The sequence below is a fragment of the Mercenaria mercenaria genome, chromosome 3, assembly GCF_021730395.1.
Source record: "Mercenaria mercenaria strain notata chromosome 3, MADL_Memer_1, whole genome shotgun sequence".
Taxonomy (NCBI): Eukaryota; Metazoa; Mollusca; class Bivalvia; order Venerida; family Veneridae; genus Mercenaria; species Mercenaria mercenaria.
In genome coordinates this window covers 20043664-20068897 of record NC_069363.1, presented here as the reverse complement: position 1 = coordinate 20068897, position 25234 = coordinate 20043664, and the positions used below count along the sequence as shown (strand labels likewise).

The 25234-nt window shown below is 36.8% G+C and overlaps 1 protein-coding gene across 2 annotated transcripts in view; it reads right to left on the bottom strand.

Moving 5' to 3' along the window:
• Positions 1-4449: 4449 nt before the first annotated feature.
• LOC123525320 (ATP-binding cassette sub-family D member 3-like) overlaps positions 4450-25234 on the bottom strand; it is a 59740-nt gene continuing 38955 nt past the window's right edge. The window contains exons 15-24 of one of the 2 annotated variants that reach the window (XM_045304272.2): positions 20787-20878; positions 14978-15072; positions 14063-14132; positions 13468-13531; positions 11870-11947; positions 10992-11057; positions 8314-8478; positions 7107-7151; positions 6460-6621; positions 4450-5491 (exon numbers count right to left, since the gene is read on the bottom strand). In XM_045304272.2, coding sequence (XP_045160207.2) covers positions 5414-5491; positions 6460-6621; positions 7107-7151; positions 8314-8478; positions 10992-11057; positions 11870-11947; positions 13468-13531; positions 14063-14132; positions 14978-15072; positions 20787-20878 — 915 coding nt within the window. In that variant the 3' untranslated portion in view covers positions 4450-5413. The remainder of the gene's footprint in view (positions 5492-6459; positions 6622-7106; positions 7152-8313; positions 8479-10991; positions 11058-11869; positions 11948-13467; positions 13532-14062; positions 14133-14977; positions 15073-20786; positions 20879-25234) is intronic. The other variant, XM_045304273.2, reaches the window with a different exon arrangement.

The window sequence follows — 25234 nt, the reverse complement described above, 5'->3', positions numbered from 1 at the left end:
GGGTCAAATGATCACCTATCCAAGACCATGTGCAGAACTCGTGAGTCAGCCATGCCGGCTCAAGGTCAAGGTCACAACTTGGGATCAAAGGTTTGAGCCTTCCATTTTGTGTCCACTCTGTATCTCCTAAACCCCTTGAAGGATTTTCATCAAACTTTGGTCAAATGATCATCTCATCAAGAACTCATGAGTCAGCCATGTCAACTCAAGGTCAAAGGTTTGAGCTCTGTGTCTCCTAAACCACTTAAAGGATTTTCATGAAACTTGGGTCAAATGATCACCTTGTCGAGACAATGTCCAAAATTCAGGAGTCGGTCATGTCAGTTCAAGGTCAAAGGTTTACCCTTTCACTATCCATAACAGTGGCGGGGGATTTAGCTGTCTTTCAGACTGCCTTAAAATGGATTTTAATCAAACTTGCTGACAACTTGTATTGGCATAACATGTTGGTGCCTTTCGAAAACTGGCCAGATCCCATCATGCGTTGCAGAGTTATGGCCACGTAAAAGGTCAAAATTTACTATTTTTGTCTTGTGAACACGATAGAAACCACGTTTTGCATAACCTAGGAATTGTCAAGATAGGGTCATAAATGCGGCCTAAAGAGTGTTAACAAGCTCTTTCTTTGATTTGACCTGATGACCTATTTTTTGACCCTACATGACCCAGTTTCGATTCATGCCTAGAAATCATCAAGATAATCATTCTGTACAAGTTTGTATCAAATCAAAGCATAAATGAAACCTCTATATGGATGAAAGGGCCAAACTAGAAAATTTTGCCCTTTCAGGGGCAGTTTCCAGAACCCATGACGGAATCTAGCCGGTTTTCGAAGATCTTATTGTGACTTCAGTTGTAAGTGTGGTTAAAATCAAATATAAAATGTCACTTCTATCGTGTTCACAAGGTAAAAATTAACAAATTTTGGCTCCTTCAGGGGTCAGTCAGGGGCTGTAACTCTGGAACCTATGATTGGATCTGACAGGCTCATCATGGAATCCAAGATTTGTTGTTGTTGAAGATATTTTGCAAGTTTGTATCAAATCTAATCATAAATGAAGTCTATATGGCTGCAAAAGCCAAAATAGCAAATTTTGGCCCTTTAAAGGGCCATAACTCTGGAACCCATGATGGGATCTGGCCTGTTTTCAAAAGGAACTGAGATATTATGCCAACAGAAGTTGTGTGCAAGTTTGATTGATTACAAAATGTGGTCTATCGTGTTCACAAGCCAAAAATAGCAAATTTTGGCCCTTTAAGGGCCCATAACTCTTAACCCATGATGGGATCTGGCCAGTTTTCAAAAGGAACCGAGATATTATGCCAATACAAGTTATGTGCAAGTTTGATTAAAGTTGATTGCAAAATGTGGTCTATCGTGTTCACAGGCCAAAAATAGCCAATTTTGGCCCTTTAAGGGGCCATAACTCTGGAACCCATGATGGGATCTGACCAGTTTTCGAAAGGAACCGAGATATGCCAATACAAGTTGTATGCAAGTTTGATTAAATCTTTTTGCAAAATGTGGTCTCTATCGTGTTCACAAGAAATTGTGAACAGACGGACGACAGACAAAATGTGATCACAAAAGCTCACCCTGTATGTGACAGGTGAGCTAAAAATTAACCAATTTTGGCTCTTTTAAGGGGGTTAATCAGGGGCCGTAACTCCAGAACCTATGATTGGACAGATTTATCATGGAATCCAAGATTTACTATTGAAGATATTTTGCAAGTTTGTATCAAATCAAACTATAAATGAAGTCTATATGGCTGCAAAAGCCAAAAGTTTTGGCCCTTTAAGGGGTCATAACTGGAACCCATGATGGGATCATTAATAGGGGTCATCTCATGGTCATGACCATCCTCCCTATCAACTTTCATGATCTAGGTCAAAGCCGTTTAACTGTTCTGGGTCATTGTGACCTTGATCTTTGACCTACTGACTAAAAATAAATAGAGGCTATCTGCTGATCATGATAACCTTCCTATCAAGTTTCGTGATCCTAGGCCTAAGCGTTCTCAATGTCGGGAAACGGTTTAACTGTTCCGGGTCACTGTGACCTTGACCTTTGACATACTGGTCATGATCGGCCTCCCTATCTACTTTCATGATCCTAGGCCCAAGTTATCCAGAAACCGTTCAACTGTTCCTGGTCACTGTGACCTTGACCTTTGACCTCAAAATCAATAAGGGTCATCTGCTGGTCCTGGCCAACCTCCCTTATCAACTTTCATGATCTTGGGCCCAAGTGTTCTTGAGATCATACAGAACCTTTTAACTGTTACTGATCATGGTGACCTTGATCTTTGACCTACTAACCTCAAAATCAATAGGGGTCACCTGCTGGTCATGACCAACCTCTCTTATTAACTTTCATGATCCTAGGCCCAAGCGTCCGTGAGTTATCATCCAGAAACCGATTAATTGTTTTGGGTCATTGTGACCTTGACCTACTGATCCCAAAATCAATAGGGGTCATCTGCTTGTTATGACCAACCACCCTTTCAACTTTCATGGTCCTAGGCCTAAGCGTTCTTGCGTTAATCATCTGGAAACGGATAGGTCTACATACTGACCAACCGACGTCTGCAAAACGATATACCCCACATTCTTTGAAGGGGGGCGTAATAAATGATTTACAAAATAAATATGCTTCATGACCCAGTTAAAAATGAGCAACAGGAGGACTTGAGGCAGAGTGTCGTTTGCAAAAGTAGGAGACAAATAAGCATTCTTCATGTCTCCGGAGTTTTTATATATATGTACAAGCTATTTCAGAGATTGTTCTTTCTTCCTCAATGTTTTGTGTATTTCTGCATAAAACAATGAAAGATAAAAAGTGTAATTTGCTTAAAGGCAGCCTTGAGTGCCCCAAAGCACTTGCAGCACTAATTGTAGTCTTCCTCAGTTTGGACTGAACACAGACTTGTCAATATTATTTTGGCAATCACTGTTTTTATTATAGGACCCTTTATTGCCAAAATTTTCAGTGCCATGAACATCAACTATTGAAGATATATGTGAGTTTATAGAAGTTATACATTTTGACTGACCCTAATGAAGGCCATGCTTAGGAATGACCCCTACCATTCCAGCATTTGTCCACTTTGAAATGCAGTAATGGTCTCCTTAGGCTAGCCAAGTACTAGCATTGCTACATTTCTAACTGGTAATTACCTCCACTTTAGACTGGCCCAGTCCAAGCATGGGTCTTGCACATTGTCTTGATACCAATATTCAAAATTTTATGGGGTTCAGAAGGTATGGACTGCACACTATCTGCACTCAAGTAGTGACAATGACCTTAAGCCCATGCAATTAGAAGACGTATTGCCATAGTTTGTTTGCTTTTCAAAATGTTAATTGTTAACCAAAATATCAAAAAGGCTGAATATATATTTTCTATGTTTATTTGCCATTTTCTGGAAAGCAGTTTTAACAATTCAACTTTAAAATAGTTCTTGCTATGTATGTGGTTTGATATCAAAACACAAATTATAAATGTAGATAACGTTTGTTAGGATCTAAAGTAATACCTTGAGAATAGTATATGCATGTAATGAGGAACATTAGCTTGTTACTTCCCTTGAAAAGTTGTATGATAAAGCGCAAGGATAACCAAATATTACATTGGTCCCTGTCAGCTGGATTCCTCTGACTTTTTCGTTATAACCTTTATCCAAGATGTTGCAGTTTGTCAAAATAAATATGCTTTTTATGTGTAGGTTTCTAAATAAAAATGATTAATCAAACCTAAATTTAGCAGAGGGCCACTAAAAGAAAACCTGTCCTTGATCATTTTCCAATCCAATGAAATTTAGTATAGATATTGCTTTTGAAAATTACAAAGAAGTCAACGATAAAAACAGAGGAAGGACCAATCTACTTCTTGGATATTATCAGGGGAAGTAACTGACTAATGTTCCCCATTGAAAATGAGTAACTTGTAATAAATTCCAAACAACTGGATTTCAAATTTGCATAAATTCTGAAGATAAGCCTGGGTGCCAGAAGTGGTTGACAATGCAAAACTAAAATTTTCATATTACCTTGGGTTGGTGCTGCAGTCATGATAATAAATGAAACTTTTTTTTCTTTCTGAGGGATGATTGGGGAACAATGTTTTGTGACTAGGTCCAATACTTTTTGAAATATGTAGGCCACAAATTTGGACAGATGGACAAACAGACATACTAACAGTAGGGTAGTTATGTGACAACTCGTTCGTTCTATTGTTTTTTTTTAGTCAAATATAAAGAACTTTAGCCTTTGAAACAGAATGAACAGAATTACTGTTGTCTATAAATTGTTCTCCAAGTAACAGAATTTGACCATGACGGAAATAAACTTTAAGCAGATATGAGAAGTACAGAGTTCAAAACCTCTGAATTGATCAATGTTGTCACTCCTCTAACAAATAATAATACATTGTATGATGTTCTTTAAAAAACAATATGTGCAAATGTATTCATATCATATACAAAATTAGTAAAACAATCAACAACAGTAACATCTGATCAATTAAAAATGATACACAATATAAAACACATTTTCAAAATAATTATGTACTTCTTAGGTGCAACATGATTGTGTAAAATACATATAAATAAACAGTATATACATATATAGTTTGTATTAAAATGAATTTCAACACAGGATGATACAAATGATCCAGTTCATAAAAGATAAAATTATCACTAAATACAAGATGTGGGGTATGTTTCACCGAGTTTCTTGTATCTAAACAATCAAAATGTTAAAATCATTCATAAATTAGTAAACCAGATTACTGATACAATAAATATTCAATGATGCAAAAGTGAAAATTTCAGTTCCAGAATCATTCAACATACATTTGGTGCCTTTTCTGGTGTACAATGCTTTGGTGCCAAATGTATTTTTTGTTGTTTCTTTTTCCCCCCAGAAAATAACCATAGTAAATGCAAGAAGAATTTGTCAATGAAATTTAGACAAACTTTAAAAGGCTAAATTTTTTCATTGCTCTGTCATTGTTAAATTAGCACTGTATATATCGAATATGTGCAAGGATGTGTTTTCAAAAGTTACAGAAAGCTATCCAAAACAAACTTTATACAAATCAAGTGTATTTCGAGCATGATATATTAAGTATTTTTTCATATAAGTTTCTTTTAGTAAATTCGTACCCCAGTATAACATTGGACAGATGTATTAAAGGAACTATTAATACTACCATCTTACACTATTCATACGAGTATCTTTTTTTTCGTGGACATCCTTTGTATACCCGTAAAAAAAATTTTTTTAGAATCATCACATACTTTGAAGGGTAAAAGCGAAAACACCTTTGTGCAAATAAATAAAGAAGATTAGACATTCTGCTCTGACCCCTCCAATTCAATCAAGAATTTCAGTGTCTAACAAAGTTTTATCATGAGCCGAATTCTGTTGTATCCTCAGTTATCTTCTTGAACTCGTAGTTTCCTCGTCCATCTAACATCAAGTAGTACTGTAACATATATCAACATTGTAAAGATATACTGTGAAATCATTTAATTTCGTGGGCATGAAATTTCGTGGTTTTGGTCAAAACGGTAATTTCATGGGGATATGAATTCGTTGATTTCAACTTTTGAACATAAAATGAATGGGAATTTTACTTGTTCATTGGGATTAAATTTCGTGGATTGACTCAACCATGAAATCCACGAAAATTAATCCCCCACGAATATTAATGATTTCACAGTAACAAGATAGCAAAATGTTTGAACTGTTCTGGTTTTGCTGCAATAAGACTTAAATGCAGGTTTGCAGAATTTTTTCAAGGTTTGCTACAATAAGACAGAAATGCAGGTTCTCAGGACAACTGACTGTGAATCATTTTACATTTCCATTTGTTCCCTCATTACAGACAACTCCTGTGAAGGACGAACTAAAGCTAAAAATCTATTTTCTTAACCCTTACCCTACTAAATTTCTATAATGAATTGTCCAGCTTTAAATCTGGACAGTACCATTAACTGTTAAAAGGGATGCTTACCAAAAATATACTGTCTAAATGGCAAACAGTGCAGATCATGATCAGACTGCACAGATCGCAAAGGCAGAATAAATTGTTTCCAGCCTGGTAAGGATTAAGGACAAGCCTCCACTATATAATAATGTCCATTAAATAAACTGTTATTTACTCATGTTAGTAATGTGTGTGTAAACAATATAATACATGTACATGAGGTAGGTTAGGAGTAACTACATGTACCAGTATGTCTAGTCTCGCGTTTTATCACTTTATCAAACTTGTTTAATAAAAATGAAAACAAACTCCTGTAGACTATATAATACGTCTAAACAGTTATTTAGTTTTAACACAGTTACATCAAAATCAACATGTTTCTACTTTAAGCTTGTTTCATTCAATTTTTCAGTCTGGTTTAACGTTAACTGGTAAAAAGTCTCAACAACGTTTAAACTACATACCTCATGATGTGTCCACAGAGATTTTCTATGAGACACTGTGAACAGTGTAATGCCCACTTCCCTACAGTGCTGGTATATATAGCCCTCAACATCCATGCTGACAGCACTAGTACACTCGTCTAATATAGCAAACTGTGGTTTATGGTAGAACAGGCGTGCCATCTGAATTATACAATGAAAAGGTTATCTAAAATGGTTATTATCGGTACTCACATTTCTACAGCTCAAAGTTGAAAGGGAAAAAGAAAAATGTCCGAGTTTTCCAAAACTGAAGTGATCCAAACATAAAACACATCAAGAAAAAGCAAGCTACCATGTAAACAGTTAAAGTGACCCAGAATGCTCCAGCTACTGATGTTTTACTGTAATGAGGTTTGGAAAGGTAACATTGTGTATCTTCATTAAGTCCTTAACCGTCTTAACTATTATTATTTCAGACAAGCTGTTCATATTGCAAACATTCTACTTCTGTGCAGCATAAAACTGATCTTTAGTGTTTTAGCAAAACTCTTGTGACTATAAGCGGAGTGTGTTTTGATTAACAATTTTGATGTGCCAAATTGTCACTAATGATGCAGATATTTCATTATATTTTGTCCAAAAGCTAAGAAATGTTTTGAATGAACAATTAAGAAGCAAAAACTTACAGCTACTCGTTGTTTCTCTCCTCCACTGAGAACATCCATCCAATCCTGAAAATAATCATTTCTTCAAAATTTCTCGTCAAAAATACCATATGAACCTTACAGTAGTATTACTCGTACAGCAAATGAGGTACTTGGCTGTAAAACAAGTGAACTGTATACGTTGTTTCTTAAACAAAAACAGAATCAAATTTATCTATGAAGAAAATATTTACATTTAAGAATGCCTCATTATTCACAGATTTAAAACAAATGCTCAGTCAAATTACTTAGTACCTAGAGCTTTTCCTTGGACTACATCATTACCACTGTACATAAACAAAATCTTCTACTTCAAAATTTTCGCAATAAAACATGAGGGCCCTTAATGCTTCACAGTTTCACAGCTCAAATTAGTAAAACAATCTTATTTTTAATTTTCTGATTGCATGTTTATTGAAAAATCAATGAAATGAAAACAATCAGAAATGAGTCAGCCCCCAAACAGTCCTGATGTTTTTCTGTTTTTAGCTTTGGTGCCATGTTTTTTGATGAATCAAACTAAAATGAATCATTTTGGTCAAGTGTCACCCAAGAAAATCAGACAAGCAGATTTCAGAACAGAAGTTCTTTCAAATGTTCAGACTTGCGTACATGTAGTGACAACAACCCTAGAGGCCATATTATTCTACTAATCTGACAAATTTGAACACATTCAAGAAACATTTCATCACTTTGATATGCACTGAAATAATAAAGCACTTGCCCATTTGTTTCGCTGATGTGACCATTTGTGTAAATTATTTTTATATCTGGCTTACAGTTTCTGACAAGAACATTTTTACATGTAAGAAAAAAGTGACCACACCTTTTGGGAGTCAAGTTCTTTCAATAAAATGAATACAATGACATTGGTAGAGAGTCACCCAAGGAACATCAGTATGAAATTATTTCGAATTCTCGGCAGCAGTTTAGAAGAAAATGTTGATGAAGATTTTTCTACTTTTTTAATTTTTTTGACTTACCTGAACAATCTTGGAAAGGGGTAATCAAAAAGAATTTAAAAAACAACAACATGCAAGCCATTTCTGACAAGAAGATTTTTAAAGTTTCCTCCATATACATATAGGGAAAACTGACCATGACCTCTGGCATAATTTTTATAAAATCGGTTAATTGTACTTGGTAAAGGGTCACCTAAGGAACATTTGCTGTAAAGCAGATACTATACCTGCACAGACTCCCAGCCTTTTTCCCTCTCAAGGATATACCCTAATTGCACTTTCTTGAGAATATCTTCCAACATTTCATCACTGACTCTGTTGCGTTTCTGTTCCTCTACAGAATCTGGGTAAATAATCTGGTCTCGTAATGTCCCTACAGTCATGTATGGTCTCTACAATATATGTTTCATAAAGAATATATTACTGACATTAAGAATTCTTCCATATTCATATTGATTCCAGATACATCTATCTTTATTCTGATATTTAGAACTACACATAAACATTTGAACTGATGACATTCCGTTATGAAATTTCAATATAAGTAAAACACTTGGAATAAAACCTGTTAAGTAAATTTAAATCTGAACACCTGAATATGCTATGTATAGTAGGGCTGTAGATCCTCCAGATCCGGTCCACATGTCAGGCCAACAGTTCAGATTGAACCACGGATCAATACAGACACAAACAACAATATCGTCATATACACAAGTCTTATTACAAATAAAGACATTAAAAAAACAAGAGGGCCATGATGGCCCTATATCGCTCACCTGTTATCATTGCACTTGAGGACAAGAAGGTCCTCAGAAAAAATACCTAAGTCCAAAGGACAGGAACAACAAAGGGAAGAAATTTAACCAAAAAGAAAAAAAAGTTCTTACAAGGTACAGATATGTCAAAATACACCTAAAAATTGGAGGTACCATCCACGTTGTACCACAGAAAAGTGGTCTCGGTTTTTCCCTATGGCCAATAATAAAAAAGTTACTAAAAACAAAGTATTAATAGTAACGTAAAAGGGAAGTAATTAAAAAAACTGATTGTAAGTTAACAAAAGAAGGATCTGCCAAATAAATCTGTTGACATAAATGAAATTTCAGATCAGTTACGGAGATATACCCATTTTAATTTGAAATAAAGGGAGGTTATTTGACATAAAATCAGTCTTTAGTTATCTAGCCTCATTGGCTCAGTCCAACTAATGACAAAAATGAAATTTCAAATAAGTCCTATAAGTACTTACTCATATAAATCCATTTTGATTACAATCAGGGGAGGTAATCAGATATAAAATAACTCTGGAACCTACTAATGGATCTGATTTGTCATGGAATCCAAGATTTATTGTTGTTGAAGATATTTTGGAAGTTTGTATCAAATAAAACCATAAATGAAGTCTCTATATGGCTGCAAAAGCCAAAATAGCCAATTTTGGACCTTTAAGGGGCCATAACTCTGGACCCCATGAAGGAATCTGGCCAGTTTAAGAAAGGAACCAAGATCTTGTGGTGATACAAGTTTTGTGCAAGTTTGGTTAAAATCAAATCATAAATGAAGCTGCTATTGTGCAGACAAGGTCAAAATAATTAATTTTGGCCCTTTCAGGGGCCATCACTCAGGAACCCATAATGGAATCTGGCCAGTTCAAGAAAGGAACCAAGATCATATGGTGATACAAGTTGTGTGCAAGTTTGGTTAAAATAAAATCATAAATGAAGCTGCTATTGTGCAGACAAGGTCAAAATAGCTAATTCTGGCCCTTTCAGGGGCCATAACTCTGGAACCGATAATGGAATCTGACCAGTTCAAGAAAGGAACCGGGATCTTATGGTGATACAAGTTGTGTGCTAGTTTAGTAAAAATCAAATTATAAATAAAGCTGCTATTGTGCAGACAAGGTCAAAATAGCTAATTTTGGCCGTTTCAGGGGCAATAACTCTGGAACCTGTAATGGGATCTGGCCAGTTCAAGAAAGGATCCGAGATCTTATGGTGATACAAGTTGTGTGCAAGTTTGGTTAAAATAAAATCATAAATGAAACCACTATCGTGCAGACAAGAAATTGTTGACGCACACGCACGAGACAGACGCACTGACGACAGACGACGGACGAAGGGTGATCACAAAAGCTCACCTTGTCACTATGTGACAGGTGAGCTAAAAAGGAATTCTGTCATCAAACATCAGCATCTATGTATGCATGTCACTTGAGAAAGATGAAAATTTTGTGGGAGCATTTTGGTATTGGTATTCAGCAATGTTTGCAGACGGTCAATATCAATTGATATAATTTCGCCATTAATTTCATATTTCTACCTATAAAGCTTTACATTGTTTGAAAATAACATGACAGTATTTATTTTTCATTTGAAGTTTTTAAAAGATCTGAATAACACAATTCAAACTACTTTCAAACTTTTTGATATTTTCTATTTTAAAACACAACACTACTAGCTTTATGTTTTGTTTACTTTCAGTGAACAGTATTTCATATGGTAGCATATTATAGTCCACAAATACATTTGTTTAAGGTTTATGAAGCTTTTTGACGGAAACTAATTAATACAAGGTTTACTCTTCAAAGAGATCGCAAGTCAACGATCTCAGAGGTTACGAATATTTGTACTGGATTTTTAGGTACTAGATACTGATGTACTCAGATACTCACTACAGCTGTAATGTATAGCTATTTACTGACATCAAGAACATGTTTCCAAGAGATAATACAACAGAATTACAACCAATTCACTAAAGGCTAATACTAAAGTTTCTACCAAGGTAGAGCTGATGTTAAAATTACAGCTTTTCTTGACTTCCAGCAACCATAAATACACATGCATATTTTCATTGACCATGTATACATACCAGTGTTCTCTATAAATCATTTCTCCAAACTTACCTGAGGTACATAGAAGAGTTTCCCTTTTTCAGGTTTTGTCATAGTTCCTCCAAACAATGGCCACAACTGAAAATATAAACAAATAATTACTAGCCTAGCTTCTTACGAAAACTGATTTTCAGATTTTCCAAATTGTAATCAATATTTGAGCCGCGCCATGAGAAAACCAACATAGTGGCTTTGCGACCAGTATGGATCCAGACCAGCCTGCGCATCCGCGCAGTCTGGTCAGGATCCATGCTGTTCGCTAACGGTTTCTCTAATTGCAATAGGCTTTGAAAGCGAACAGTATGGATCCTGACCAGACTGCGCGGATGCGCAGGCTGGTCTGGATCCATGCTGGTTGCAAATGCACTATGTTGGTTTTCTCATGGCGCAGCTCTTTTTTTTTAAAGATAGATATACATAGATTTTCATAGATCATCACTGAGATACCATGCTACATGTACTAGAGTCTTTAATACTGCCATACCGTCCTACTGATATATCTGGCAATCTTTTTTCTGATCACTTATAACAAAATAATGAGTCTACTAATACTGCTCATACAAATAATAAAGATTCAACAAAATATCAACTACTGGAAGTTCCAAGGGGATAAGCAATATATTCCAGGTTCTCACCGTTTAAAGCAATTTAAACATTGAAAGTATAAAGAAAACAGACAGGTTCCACATGCCTTGCTTCAGACAGACCTGGTACTTGAGGTACTCATGCACCACTGAACTGTGTTTCACTTTAACATTATTTTATACTACATCATTTTGAGTTGGCAGAACAATAAATTAAACTATCTGTCTGAAAATCAGTTAACGCATCCAGTTCCTCGCCAATCATTAAAGGCAAGAACACATTAGATACATAGTATAATACAGTACCTCTCCCAGAATTCTGAACAAAGAGCTTTTCCCAGAACCATTTGGTCCACATACCAGCACATTCACACCAGATTTCACCTACAAGATGAGTATTGAAATTAACACTAGCTGAACTTATGGAAAACAAGAGAGTCACTAAAAAATTTGCTTGAAGATTATATATAGGCCTCTTTTAAGGTAGGAGTAAAAATGTTTAAATACTATTTCTTTAATTCCATTTTGATAAAATATAACATTTAAAATAGTTTGCATCATTTGTATGATGTTGATAAAACAAAATTAAGCTCATAATCTAGCAAGAGAATAAAGGCGAGCAGTAGTTAGGATTTTAAAATATAAATGTTCCATTAGATGAACTGTTTACACACAGAGGTTAATGTTCATTGTTTCTTAGTGTATTAATGGTCCCGTGATATTTATTCGTTTATCGACAGCATCTTTAAACCATGTTTACTTCTTCGTTTCCTGTTAAATACTGCCTTCTTTTTGTTCCATGGGAACATTGTTAATGTATGCCCCGACTCTGAATCTATTTATCTGGACTAATATATTCATTTTCTCCTTGAAAGTAAATTAGAGCTGTTGCAGGAGTGACAAATTATACCCCCACAATACAGCCTTGTCATGTGACCTTTGACCTACTGACCTCAAAATCAATAGCGATTATCTGCTGGTCATGATTAACCTCCCTATTAAGTTTCGTGATCCTAGGCCCAAGTTTTCTCAAGTTATTGTCCGGAAACCGTTTAACTGTTCGGGGTCACTGTGACCTTGACCTTTGACCTACTGACCTCAAAATCAATAAGGAGCATTTGCTGGTCATGACCAACCTTCATATCAATTTTCATGATCCTAGGCCCAAGCATTCTCAAGTTATCTAACTGTTCTGGGTCACTTTGACCTTGACCTTTGACCTAATGACCTCAAAGTCAAACTTGACCTGTATTCTATAATGTTACACCTGTGTACCAAACTTTATGATCCTAGGTCCAAATATTCTAGTTATCATCCGGAAACCATTTAACTGTGCCAGGTCATTGTGACCTTGACCTTTGACCTACTGACCTCAAAGTCAAATCTGACCTGTATTTTATGATGTTACACTTTTGTACCACAATTTATTATCCTACGCCCAAGCGTTCTCAAGTTATCAATCTGAAACTGTTTAACTGTTCAGGGCCATTGTGACCTTGACCTTTGACCTGCTGACTTCAAAGTAAAACCTGACCTGTATATTATGATGTTACATCTGTATACCAAAAATTATTTAAATCCGTGAAGCCTTTCTTGAGCTATTGTCCAGAAACCATGAAAACCAACAGTTCGACAGACCAACAAGCTCACTCCTATATACCCCTTCCCAAAATTCGTTTTTTTTTTTTTTGGGGGGGGGGAGCGGGGCGTGAATAACAAAATATAAGGAAAGTGTTGCGGTCTTTCACAGCCCACTACAGAGTTAAGCAAAATTATTTCTTTACTAAGAACATATTAAAAATATTGTGAAACATATACTATCAAACATATAAACTTGCAATCAGTCGAAAAGATATCACCCATCACATCAAATTATTATTAAGCTAAGAAATAAGTATGTTTACCTCAAAGTTGAGTTCCTTAACCAGTACATCCCCATTTGGTGTAACCAGAGGTACCTTGTCAAATCTAAAAGGAACCATCACAATTTAGTTATCAGAGATAGATAGTTTTTATCAACTGAATTATTTAAGCACTAGGTTGTTGCATGAAACCTATAAATGGAATTTAATCCAGCTACACATGTAATTTTTTTTAAAATATGATCAGTACTCAGCACATGGCTTTTAAAAGCATATGAAAGAAAAATAATGTATTTAAAAGACCTTGTTACAATTCGTTGCTTCAAACAAAAGCCTCTACCCAAATGCTTATCTATAAACAAATGTAAATGTCCTTTCAAACCTGGTATTAATTAGGTTCATTCACAATTTTGAGGTAAGAATGGAATGATTTTGATACAATGAACAAAATTAACATTTTACAAACATTAGTGTACTGATTTCCACTTCTCCTTCCATTTCTCAATGCCAGATATGTATTACGAATCAAGTTCTGAGTAAAACTATTTCTTTTACTCCCAAAATGAAACAAAGAGCAGTAAAGCTAAAATTCTTGAATACCTAATCGTGTGAAATGTAAGCACATCATTATACATACTTGATGATATAATCCTGGAACACCATCTTGCCACTGCCTGGCTTAAACTCCACTGTTGGTTTGTCATCTACTGCAACAGGTAATGCAAATATTTCCAAATAGATAGATTGTTTATATTTCTAAGCACTGTTAGGACAACTCATTATAAATCATTTTCAATTGTCAACATGAGATTCATTGGTGACAACATAAATGATTTGAGCCGCACCATGAGAAAACCAACAAAGTGCATTTGCGACCAGCATGGATCCAGACCAGCCTGCGCATCCGCGCAGTCTGGTCAGGATCCATGCTGTTCGCTTTCAAAGCCTATTGCAATTAGAGAAACCGTTAGCAAATAGCATGGATCCTGACCATGGATCCTGACCAGCGCGTGGATGCGCAGGCTGGTCTGGATCCATGCTGGTTGCAAATGCACTATGTTGGTTTTCTCATGGTGCGGCTCATTTATATTTCTTCAAGTTAATGTACCAATCGTTCCAGAGCTGGTTACAAAACATCTGGTTCTCATAACATTCCTATCATACATTACGAAACATACACTCATTACAATAATGGCCATTTTTCCATAAAAATGGCCCCTTTCTGTATACAGCGCAGACACATTTCCATTCCATGTATCCTAATTTATCACAATTTTTCAACAGTTTTTCCGCTATAATATTACAATGGGCATAAGCTATTCTACCGTTCTGCTTTCTGACCAGTACTAACTATTTCTCTATGAATAACAAACAGCTAATTCACACTGAACACAATGTAAGGGAAGGATAACTCTTGACACAAATGTCTCCAGTCATAGAGAATATGGCACTGCTGGGGAACTCAATTCATAATCAGTGCAATGGAGGTTGGAACCTTTGAACTACTTTATGGAGAAAAATTATGCAGACAGTAAGAACAATTCTAAATTACCTTTATGGTTGTTACTGGTGACCATGGTTCTCTGGTATTTACCCCTGTTGAGATCATCAAGTACCTGTATCAACTCAGTGATACGTGCAGTAAATCTAAACAATACAATATGATATAATAACAAATTAGAATGTATGATACAGGGTTCTAGCTAGATTTACATTTTAGGGAGAGATCACTACTTCTATAGCTTAGATTACAAAGAAGTGATGCTACCTCTGCTATTACATGTACCTTGGCAGACAAGTGGAGCTACCTCTGCTATATACTGTGGCAGATGAACAAAGCCACCTCAGCCATTACAAGTAGTGTGACAGACAAGTGGAGCTATCTCTATTACTACATCTACTGTGGTGGACAAGGGGAGCTACCTCTGCTATTACATCTACTGTGGTGGACAAGGGGAGCTACCTCTGCTATTACATATACTGTCACAGACAAGTGGAACTACCTCTATTTAAGAAATAATTTATAGCAAAAGCGTGCTTTATCACTATTTATGCATGATGGGCGGTTATACGTCGGGCGTAATAATTGCACGAGGGCGCAGCCCGAGTGAAATTATTTGTATGACATATTACCGCCCGAGTGTAAAAATAGTGTTAAAACACTCTTTTGTTATAAATTATTTTGATTCTAATATGCCCTTAATCTAAAACAATAGATAAAATATAGAAGCGCTCTTTCTTGGTCGCAACAAAAACTTTGACGTCACCGCACGTTAATGTGACGTCATTCTAGTGTAAGTGTGTTTTAACAGAGACACGCATATTAGAATACTACATCTACTGTGGAGGACAGGCGGAGCTACCTCTATTATTACATCTACTGTGGTGGACAAGGGGAGCTACCTCTGCTATTACATGTACTGTGATGGACAAGGGGAGCTACCTCTATTATTACGTGTACTGTGATGGACAAGTGGAGCCACCTCTGCTATTACATCTACTGTGGTGGACAAGTGGAGCTACCTCTATTACTACATCTACTGTGATGGACAAGTGGCACTACCTCTGCAACTACATGTACTGTGATGGACAAGTGGAGCTACCTCTATTATTACATCTACTGTGGTGGACAAGTGGAGCTACCTCTATTTCTACATCTACTGTGATGGACAAGTGGCGCTACCTCTGCAACTACATGTACTGTGATGGACAAGTGGAGCTACCTCTGCTATTACATGTACATTGTACTGTGATGGACAAGTGGAGCTACATCTATTATGACATGAACTGTGATGGTCAAGGGGAGCTACCTCTGCTAATACATGTACTGTGATGGACAAGTGGAGCTACCTCTATTACTACATCTACTGTGATGGACAAGTGGCGCTACCTCTGCAACTACATGTACTGTGATGGACAAGTGGAGCTACCTCTGCTATTACATCTACTGTGGTGGACAAGTGGAGCTACCTCTATTACTACATATTCTGTGATGGACAAGTGGCGCTACCTCTGCAACTACATGTACTGTGATGGACAAGTGGAGCTACCTCTGCTAATACATGTACTGTGATGGACAAGCGGAGCTACCTCTATTATTACATGAACTGTGATGGTCAAGGGGAGCTACCTCTGCTAATACATGTACTGTGATGGACAAGTGGAGCTACCTCTATTATTACATGTTCTGTGATGGACAAGTGGAGCTACATCTGCTATTACATGTACTGTGATGGACAAGTGGAGCTACCCCTGCTATTACAGTGTAACTTCCGAAAACCGGACCTTCTGAAAACCGGAAACCTTTGAAAACCACACGAATCTCAAAGTCACGTTTTTTTCTGTTCTTATTTCTATATATTTTTAACCTCTGAAAACCAGAACTTCCGAATTCTGAAAACCGGATGATTTTTGAAGCACCGTTTATATTTTAACACTAAAACTGACTTCTGAAAACCGAACAGCAAAATATTTGCTTGTTTAAAAGTGTCACCTGATAATCAAGAAACACTGTCAACATGTTCATTTGTTTATTTATTAGCGGTGTGGGTTTATTTTGACACGCTATATAATCACAATGATCATTTGATGCAAAAGTTAGGAAGTAATTAGCGATTATTTTCATTTGTATTCAATTTATGAAAACGTGATGAATTAAATATCTTATGTGTTAAAAACTTTCTTAATGTCTGAACGAAAGAAAGATGGATGTTTTAAATGATTTAGTTACACTGATTAAACTATGCATTATCAACATTAATTAAAATTTAATGTTGACGAACTCGGGTCCAAAGATGGTTAAATGTAAGTGGAAAATGTTTGCGTAAATGCTATTGTATTAAAGTTCTGTTGTTTCTTTTTATATTTGTTATTTATGTATTTACTACCCTTAATGTTTGTAAATAATTAATTAATTATCTAATTAATTTATAAATTAATATGAAATTGTAAAGTTAAAAAGGATAAAAATCTCCTTCATCCTACATGTAAGAAAACATAACTCTTGTGCACCACGTCCACGTTGCCTACAAACTTTCAAACTTCTGAATTCCGGAAACTTCCAAAAACCGAACTTTTAGGCTGGTCCGGAGGTCGTTCGGTTTTTGGAAGTTACACTGTACATGTACTGTGATGAACAAGTGGAGCTACCTCTATTATTACATCTACTGTGGTGGACAAGGGGAGCTACCTCTGCTATTACATGTACTGTGATGGACAAGTGGAGCTACCTCTGCTATTAAATCTACTGTGATGGACAAGTGAAGCTACCTCTATTATTACATCTACTGTGGTGGACAAGGGAGCTACCTCTGCTATTAAATCTACTGTCATGGACAAGTGAAGCTACCCTCTATTATTACATCTACTGTGGTGGACAAGGGAGCTACCTCTGCTATTAAATCTACTGTCATGGACAAGTGAAGCTACCTCTATTATTACATCTACTGTGGTGGACAAGGGAGCTACCTCTGCTATTAAATCTACTGTCATGGACAAGTGAAGCTACCTCTATTATTACATCTACTGTGGTGGACAAGGGAGCTACCTCTGCTATTAAATCTACTGTCATGGACAAGTGAAGCTACCCTCTATTATTACATCTACTGTGGCGGACAATGGAGCTACCTCTGCTATTACATATATTGTGATGGACAAGTGGAGCTACCTCTGCTATTACATGTACTGTGATGGACAGGTGGAGCTACCTCTGCTATTACATGTACTGTGATGGGCAAGTGAATCTACCTCTATTATTACATGTTCTGTGATGGACAAGTGGAGCTACCTCTGCTATTACATGTACTGTGATGGACAAGTGGAGCTACCTCTATTATTACATGTATTATGATGGACAGGTGGAGCTACCTCTGCTATTACATGTACTGTGATGGGCAAGTGAATCTACCTCTATTATTACATGTTCTGTGATGGACAAGTGGAGCTACCTCTGCTATTACATGTACTGTGATGGACAAGTGGAGCTACCTCTATTATTACATGTATTATGATGGACAGGTGGAGCTACCTGTGCTATTACATGTACTGTGATGGGCAAGTGAATCTACCTCTATTATTACATGTTCTGTGATGGACAAGTGGAGACACCTCTGCTATTACATGTACTGTGATGGACAAGTGGAGCTACCTCTGCTATTTCATGTACTGTGATAGACAAGTGGAGCTACCTCTATTATTACATCTACTGTGGTGGACAAGGGGAGCTACCTCTGCTGTTACATCTACTGTGATGGACAAGTGGAGCTACCTCTGCAACTACATGTACTGTGATGGACAAGTGGAGCTACCTCTATTACTACATCTACTGTGGTGGACAAGGGAGCTACCTCTGCTATTACATGTACTGTGATGGACAAGTGGAGCTACCTCTATTATTACATCTACTGTGGTGGACAAGGGGAGCTACCTCTGCTATTACATGTACTGTGATGGACAAGTGGAGCTACCTCTATTATTACATGTTCTGTGATGGACAAGTGGAGCTACCTCTGCTATTACATGTACTGTGATAGACAAGTGGAGCTACCTCTATTATTACATCTACTGTGGTGGACAAGGGGAGCTACCTCTGCTATTAACACTATCAACAGTTAAAAGCATTTAAAATAGTTAAAACTTGTTGCAACATATCTTTAACAAATCTACATAGAAGTGGAAGAAAATGGCAATAAACAGGAGTATTTTGTTATTCTAGATAAATATAATACAAAGATTATATTTCATTTTTCATTTTAAATGGATACACTTTTCTTAAATTGGCTAAAAAATTAAAGCTAGCTCAGTGTTGGTTGCATGGTGGTTGCAAAAACACTTCTTAATACTTAAATTAAAAGAACATTAGCTCACTGTTACAAAAACAAAGAAGGGCCAAGATGTTCCTAGATCACTCTCCTCACTTTCATATCTCAAACAAATATAAAAACACACACAGACACTAGCCCCAACTAAAGGTCATGTTTTTATAAAAATCAAATAACATGAACAATCCTAGTAACTAGAGTATTAACAAGTTTTTCAATTTTTTCACCTAGTGACATAGCTTTAGGTCCAACATGACCTGACTTTAGTTTTGAAAATGACACATTCTTCATAAAAACAAAACTGAAACATTTCATGTAAATCAGGTATAAAATGAGTTTACAAGGTTTTTATACAATCAGACTAGTGACCAAATTTTTTACCCTAAATTGCCACATTTAAATTAGTTCTCATAGACTTAAATTCTTGTGTCCATCAGGTAGAAAATATTACCTCTTTTTTTATCATTAAAGTTTTCTATGATTAGATTTCATCAAAATAAATATCAGGATCATCACTTAGAAAATGTGGCCTCTACAGTGTACATGTTTTTCTGTTAATTGACCTAGTGACATCCTTTGTTGTCCCAGTTAACCAAGCACTGAAACTGTCCTAGATTTCATATAGAACAAGAGCTGTCTCCATAGGATGACATATGCCCCCGATGGCACTTTGAATGAGTAGTTATGGCCGATGTTAGAGTTTAGGACCTTTGACCTACGGAGCTGGGTCTTGCGCGCGACACGTCGTCTTATTGTGTCACACATTCATGCGTAGTTATTTTAAAATCCATGCATGAATGACAAAGATATGGACCGGACACGCCCATCAATGCACTATCATGAAAAATGACCTTTAACGTCTAAGTGTGACCTTGACCTTTGAGCTACGGACCTGGGTCTTGCGCGCGACACGTCGTCTTACTGTGGTACACATTCATGCCAAGTTATTTAAAAATCCATCCATCGATGACAAAGATATGGACCGGACACGCCCATCAATGCACTATCCTTTAATGTCTAAGTGTGACCTTGACCTTTGAGCTACGGACCTGGGTCTTGCGCGCGACAGGTCGTCTTACTGTGGTACACATTCATGCCAAGTTATTTGAAATCCATCCATTTGATGACAAAGATATGGACCGGACACGCCCATCAATGCACTATCCTTTATGTCTAAGTGTGACCTTGACCTTTGAGCTACGGACCTGGGTCTTGCGCGCGACACGTCGTCTTACTGTGGTACACATTCATGCCAAGTTATTTGAAAATCCATCCATCGATGACAAAAATATGGACCGGACACGAAAATTGCGGACAGACTGACAGACCGACAGACGGTTCAAAAACTATATGCCTCCCTTCGGGGGCATAAAAACTTTTTCTTCAAGTCTCATGAAAATTCAGCTACAACTGCAACCTCCTACTAATGATGACAAATGCAGGATGATCACAGTAGAATTTTGTGCGCATCAACCTTGCTGAAAAAGTCTAATAAACAGTTTCCTATTATCTTCTACCTAAGACCAAGGCAACAATACATACCCTGCTAGTCTGGTCATCTCCCTGCCAGCCAGGACTATCCTGCCAATAGCCTCTGCCATTCGGACCAACATACGACCACTCTTGTAGTAATCCTGTCAAACAAAACATGGTATATAAAGTACTTTCATTTTTCATTCCCTAGGTTCATTGTTAAATACCTCAACAGAACTGAAATGATATCCAAATATAAATTCCTGGTACAAGCTACAGGTTTGTATTCCAGTACAGACATATGTGTCCAAGTTGTAGAACATGTAGTTAAGAAATAACACACAGCAGAAACATGTTTTAATATATTTAAACAAAACAGTAAGGGTATATGCCTACAGAATCATTTCATGAAGGTATAGCCTGAGCACATAATACTTAATCTGAATCGGAGTATTTAAACATATTACAAGAGGGCAATGATGGCCCTATATCGCTCACCTGTTATCATTGCACTTGAGGACAAGAAGGTCCTCAGTTAAAATATCAAAGTCCAAGGACAGGAACAACAAAGGGAAGAAATTTAACCAAAAAGAAAAAAAAATTCTTACAAGGTATTAATAATGTCAAATACACCTAAAAATTGGAGGTACCATCCATGTTGTACCACAGAAAAGTGGTCTTGGTTTTTCCCTACGGCCAATAATAAAGAAGTTACTAAAAATAAGCTATTTATAGTAATGTAAAAGGGAAGTTATTAAAAAAATAAATATTGTAAGTGAACAAAAGAAGGATCTGCAGAATAAATCTGTTGACATAAATGGAATTTCAGATCAGTATCTTCATTAGTTATGGAGATATACCCATTTTAATTTGAAATAAAGGGAGGTAATTTGACATAAAACCAGTCCATAGTTATCTACCCTGATTGTCTCTGTCCAACTTATAACAATAATGAAATTTCAAATAAGTCCTATAAGTACTTACTGATATAAATCCATTTTGATTACAATCAGGGGAGGTAATCAGATATAAAATAACTCTGGAACCTACGATTGGATCTGATTTGTCATGGAATCCAAGATTTATTGTTGTTGAAGATATTTTGGAAGTTTGTATCAAATAAAACCATAAATGAAGTCTCTATATGGCTGTTAAAGCCAAAATAGCCAATTTTGGACCTTTAAGGGGCCATAACTCTGAAACCCATGAAGGAATCTGGCCAGTTCAGGGTTCGAATTTAGCCAGATTTTCTACTTGGATTTTTTCGCAAGTGGTATTTTTTTTTAACTTGCTAAATGAAAAAACAACTTGCATTTTCCGCGACTTGTCACTTTATTAGAAACATTAACACAAACATCCATGTGACGAGTCCAGCCAATCGTATTTGCGCTATATAAATAGTAACTTATTATAGATTACCAAAAAACCCACCGGATGTGGTAAAAGTCATCAAAATTGGCGCAGGTACTTGTCAGCAGTTGAAAAGACATGCGCATGGGACATGTATCGAGTGTAAACTTCCGTTTACGACGAAAGATGAAAGAAAGGCTGAAATTAGTTCTGCAAATGACAATGGGCTGCAATGACCGCGAGTTGTTAAAGAAAGAACAGTGTAAGATTGAGACGACCGTTAGAAATGCACATTATTCGGCCAAAAATTTCACTCGCAAAAAAATGCTGGTGTCTGAAATCTCACCTCGCAGTTTGAAATTTGCACTCGCATTTCGCGAGTATGCGAGCTTAAATTCGAACCCTGCAGTTGAAGAAAGGAAGCAAGATCTCGTGGTGATACAAGTTGTGTGCAAGTCTGGTTAAAAACAAATCATAAATGAAGCTGCTATTGTGCAGACAAGGTCAAAATAGCTAATTTTGGCCCTTTCAGGGGCCATAACTCTGGAACCCATGATGGAATCTGGCCAGTTCAAGAAAGGAAGTAAGATCTTGTGGTGATACAAGTTGTGTGCAAGTTTGGTTAAAATCAAATCATAAATGAAGCTGCTATTGTGCAGACAAGGTCAAAATAGCTAATTTTGGCCCTTTCTGGGGTCATCACTCTGGAACCCATAATGGAATCTCGCCAGTTCAAGAAAGGAACCAAGATTTTATGGTGATACAAGTTGTGTGTAAGTTTGGTTACATTCAAATCATAAATGAAGCTGCTATTGTGCAGACAAGGTCAAAAGAGCTAATTCCGGCCCTTTAAGGGGCCATAACTCTGGAACCCATAACGGAATCTGGCCAGTTCAAGAAATGAACCAAGATCTCGTGGTGATACAAGTTGTGTGCCAGTTTGGTAAAAATCAAATCATAAATAAAGCTGCTATTGTGCAGACAAGGTCAAAAGAGCTAATTCCGGCCCTTTCGGGGGCCATAACTCTGGAACCCATAATGGGATCTGGCCAATTCAAGAAAGGAACCGTGACCTTATGATGATACAAGTTGTGTGCAAGTTTGGTTAAAATAAAATCATAAATGAAACCACTATCGTGCAGACAAGGAATTGTTGACGCACGGACGGACTGACGACTGACGACGGACGAAGGGTGATCACAAAAGCTCACCTTGTCACTATGTGACAGGTGAGCTAAAAACTGGGTTCTGCTGTATTTTATTTCCATCCTTATATGTCTTTTATGGAAACAAGTGGATATGATATGGAAGCATTATTTCATGGCACCTGTATGGAGCCAAATATAGTAAGTTGTTGTGATGTCAACATACCTGTGTTTTATATAACAAGAGGACCATGATGGTCCTGAATCGCTCACCTCTTTCCACATGACCCAGTTTTGAGTATGACGTCGTTTTTTCTATTATTTGACATAGTGACCTAGTTTTTGAGCTCATGTGACCCAGTTTTGAACTTGACCTAGATATTATCAAGATAAAAATTCTGACCAATTTTCATGAAGATCCACTGAAAAATATGGTCTCTAGAGAGGTCAAAAGATTTTAATAATTTGAGACCTACTGACCTTGTTTTTGACCGCAGTTGACCCAGTTTCAAACTTGACCTAGATATCATCAAGATGAACATTCAGACCAACTTTCATACAGATCCCATGAAAAGTATGGCCTCTAGAGAGGTCACAAGGTTTTTTTATTATTTGACCTACTGACCTAGTTTTTTAAGGCACGTGACCCAGTTTCAAATTTGACCTAGATATCATCAAGGTGAACATTCTGATCAATTTTTATGGAGATCCATTCACAAGTATGGTCTCTAGAGAGGTCATAAGGTTTTTCTATTTTTAGACCTAATGACCTAGTTTTTGACCACACATGACCCTGTTTCGAACTTGACCTAGATATCATCAAGATGAACATTCAGACCAATTTTCATACAGACCCCATGAAAAATATGGCCTTTAGAGAGGTCACAAGGTTTTTCTATTATTTGACCTACTGACCTAGTTTTTGATGGCACGTGACCCACTTTCAAACGTGACCTAGATATCATCAAGATGAACATTCAGACCAATTTTCATACAGATCCCATGAAAAATATGGCCTCTAGAGAGGTCACAAGGTTTTTCTATTATTTGACCTACTGACCTAGTTTTGACCGCACGTGACCCACTTTCGAACTTGACCTAGATATCATCAAGGTGGACATTCTGACCAATTTTCATGAAGATCTCATGAAATATATGGCCTCTAGAGAGGTCACAAGGTTTTTCTATTTTTAGACCTACTGACCTAGTTTTTGACCGCACATGATCCAGTTTCGAACTTGACCTAGATATCATCAAGATGAATATTCAGACCAAATTTCATACAGATCCCATGAAAAATATGGCCTCTAGAGAGGTCACAAGGTTTTTCTATTATTTGACCTACTGACCTAGTTTTTGAAGGAACGTGACCCAGTTTCAAACTTGACCTAGATATTATCAAGGTGAACATTCTGACCAATTTTCATGAAGATCTTGTGAAATATATGGCCTCTAGAGAGGTCACAAGGTTTTTCTATTTTTAGACCTACTGACCTAGTTTTTGATGGCACGTGACCCAGTTTCGAACTTGACCTAGCTATCATCAAGGTGAACATTCTGACCAAGTTTCATGAAGATCTTGTGAAATATATGGCCTCTAGAGAGGTCACAAGGTTTTTCTATTTTTAGACCTACTGACCTAGTTTTTGAAGGCACGTGACCCAGTTTCGAACTATACCTAGATATCATCAAGATTAACATTCTGACCAACTTTCATAAAGATCCCATGAAAAATGTGACCTCTAGAGTGGTCACAAGCAAAAGTTTACGCACGCAGGCACGGACGACGGACACCGCGCGATCACAAAAGCTCACCTTGTCACTTTGTGACAGGTGAGCTGAAAATATTATACCACGAGAGGTACCACGTCCAGCAGAATAATTTAGGAATGCATAGACATATTCTCCGCACCTACTTATCAATTCAGAGTATGTCAATTAAGTGTTACACCATTCTGTTATATCATTTCACTTCTAAAACTTCTTTTATATAAAATTGAGCCGCACCATGAGAAAACCAAC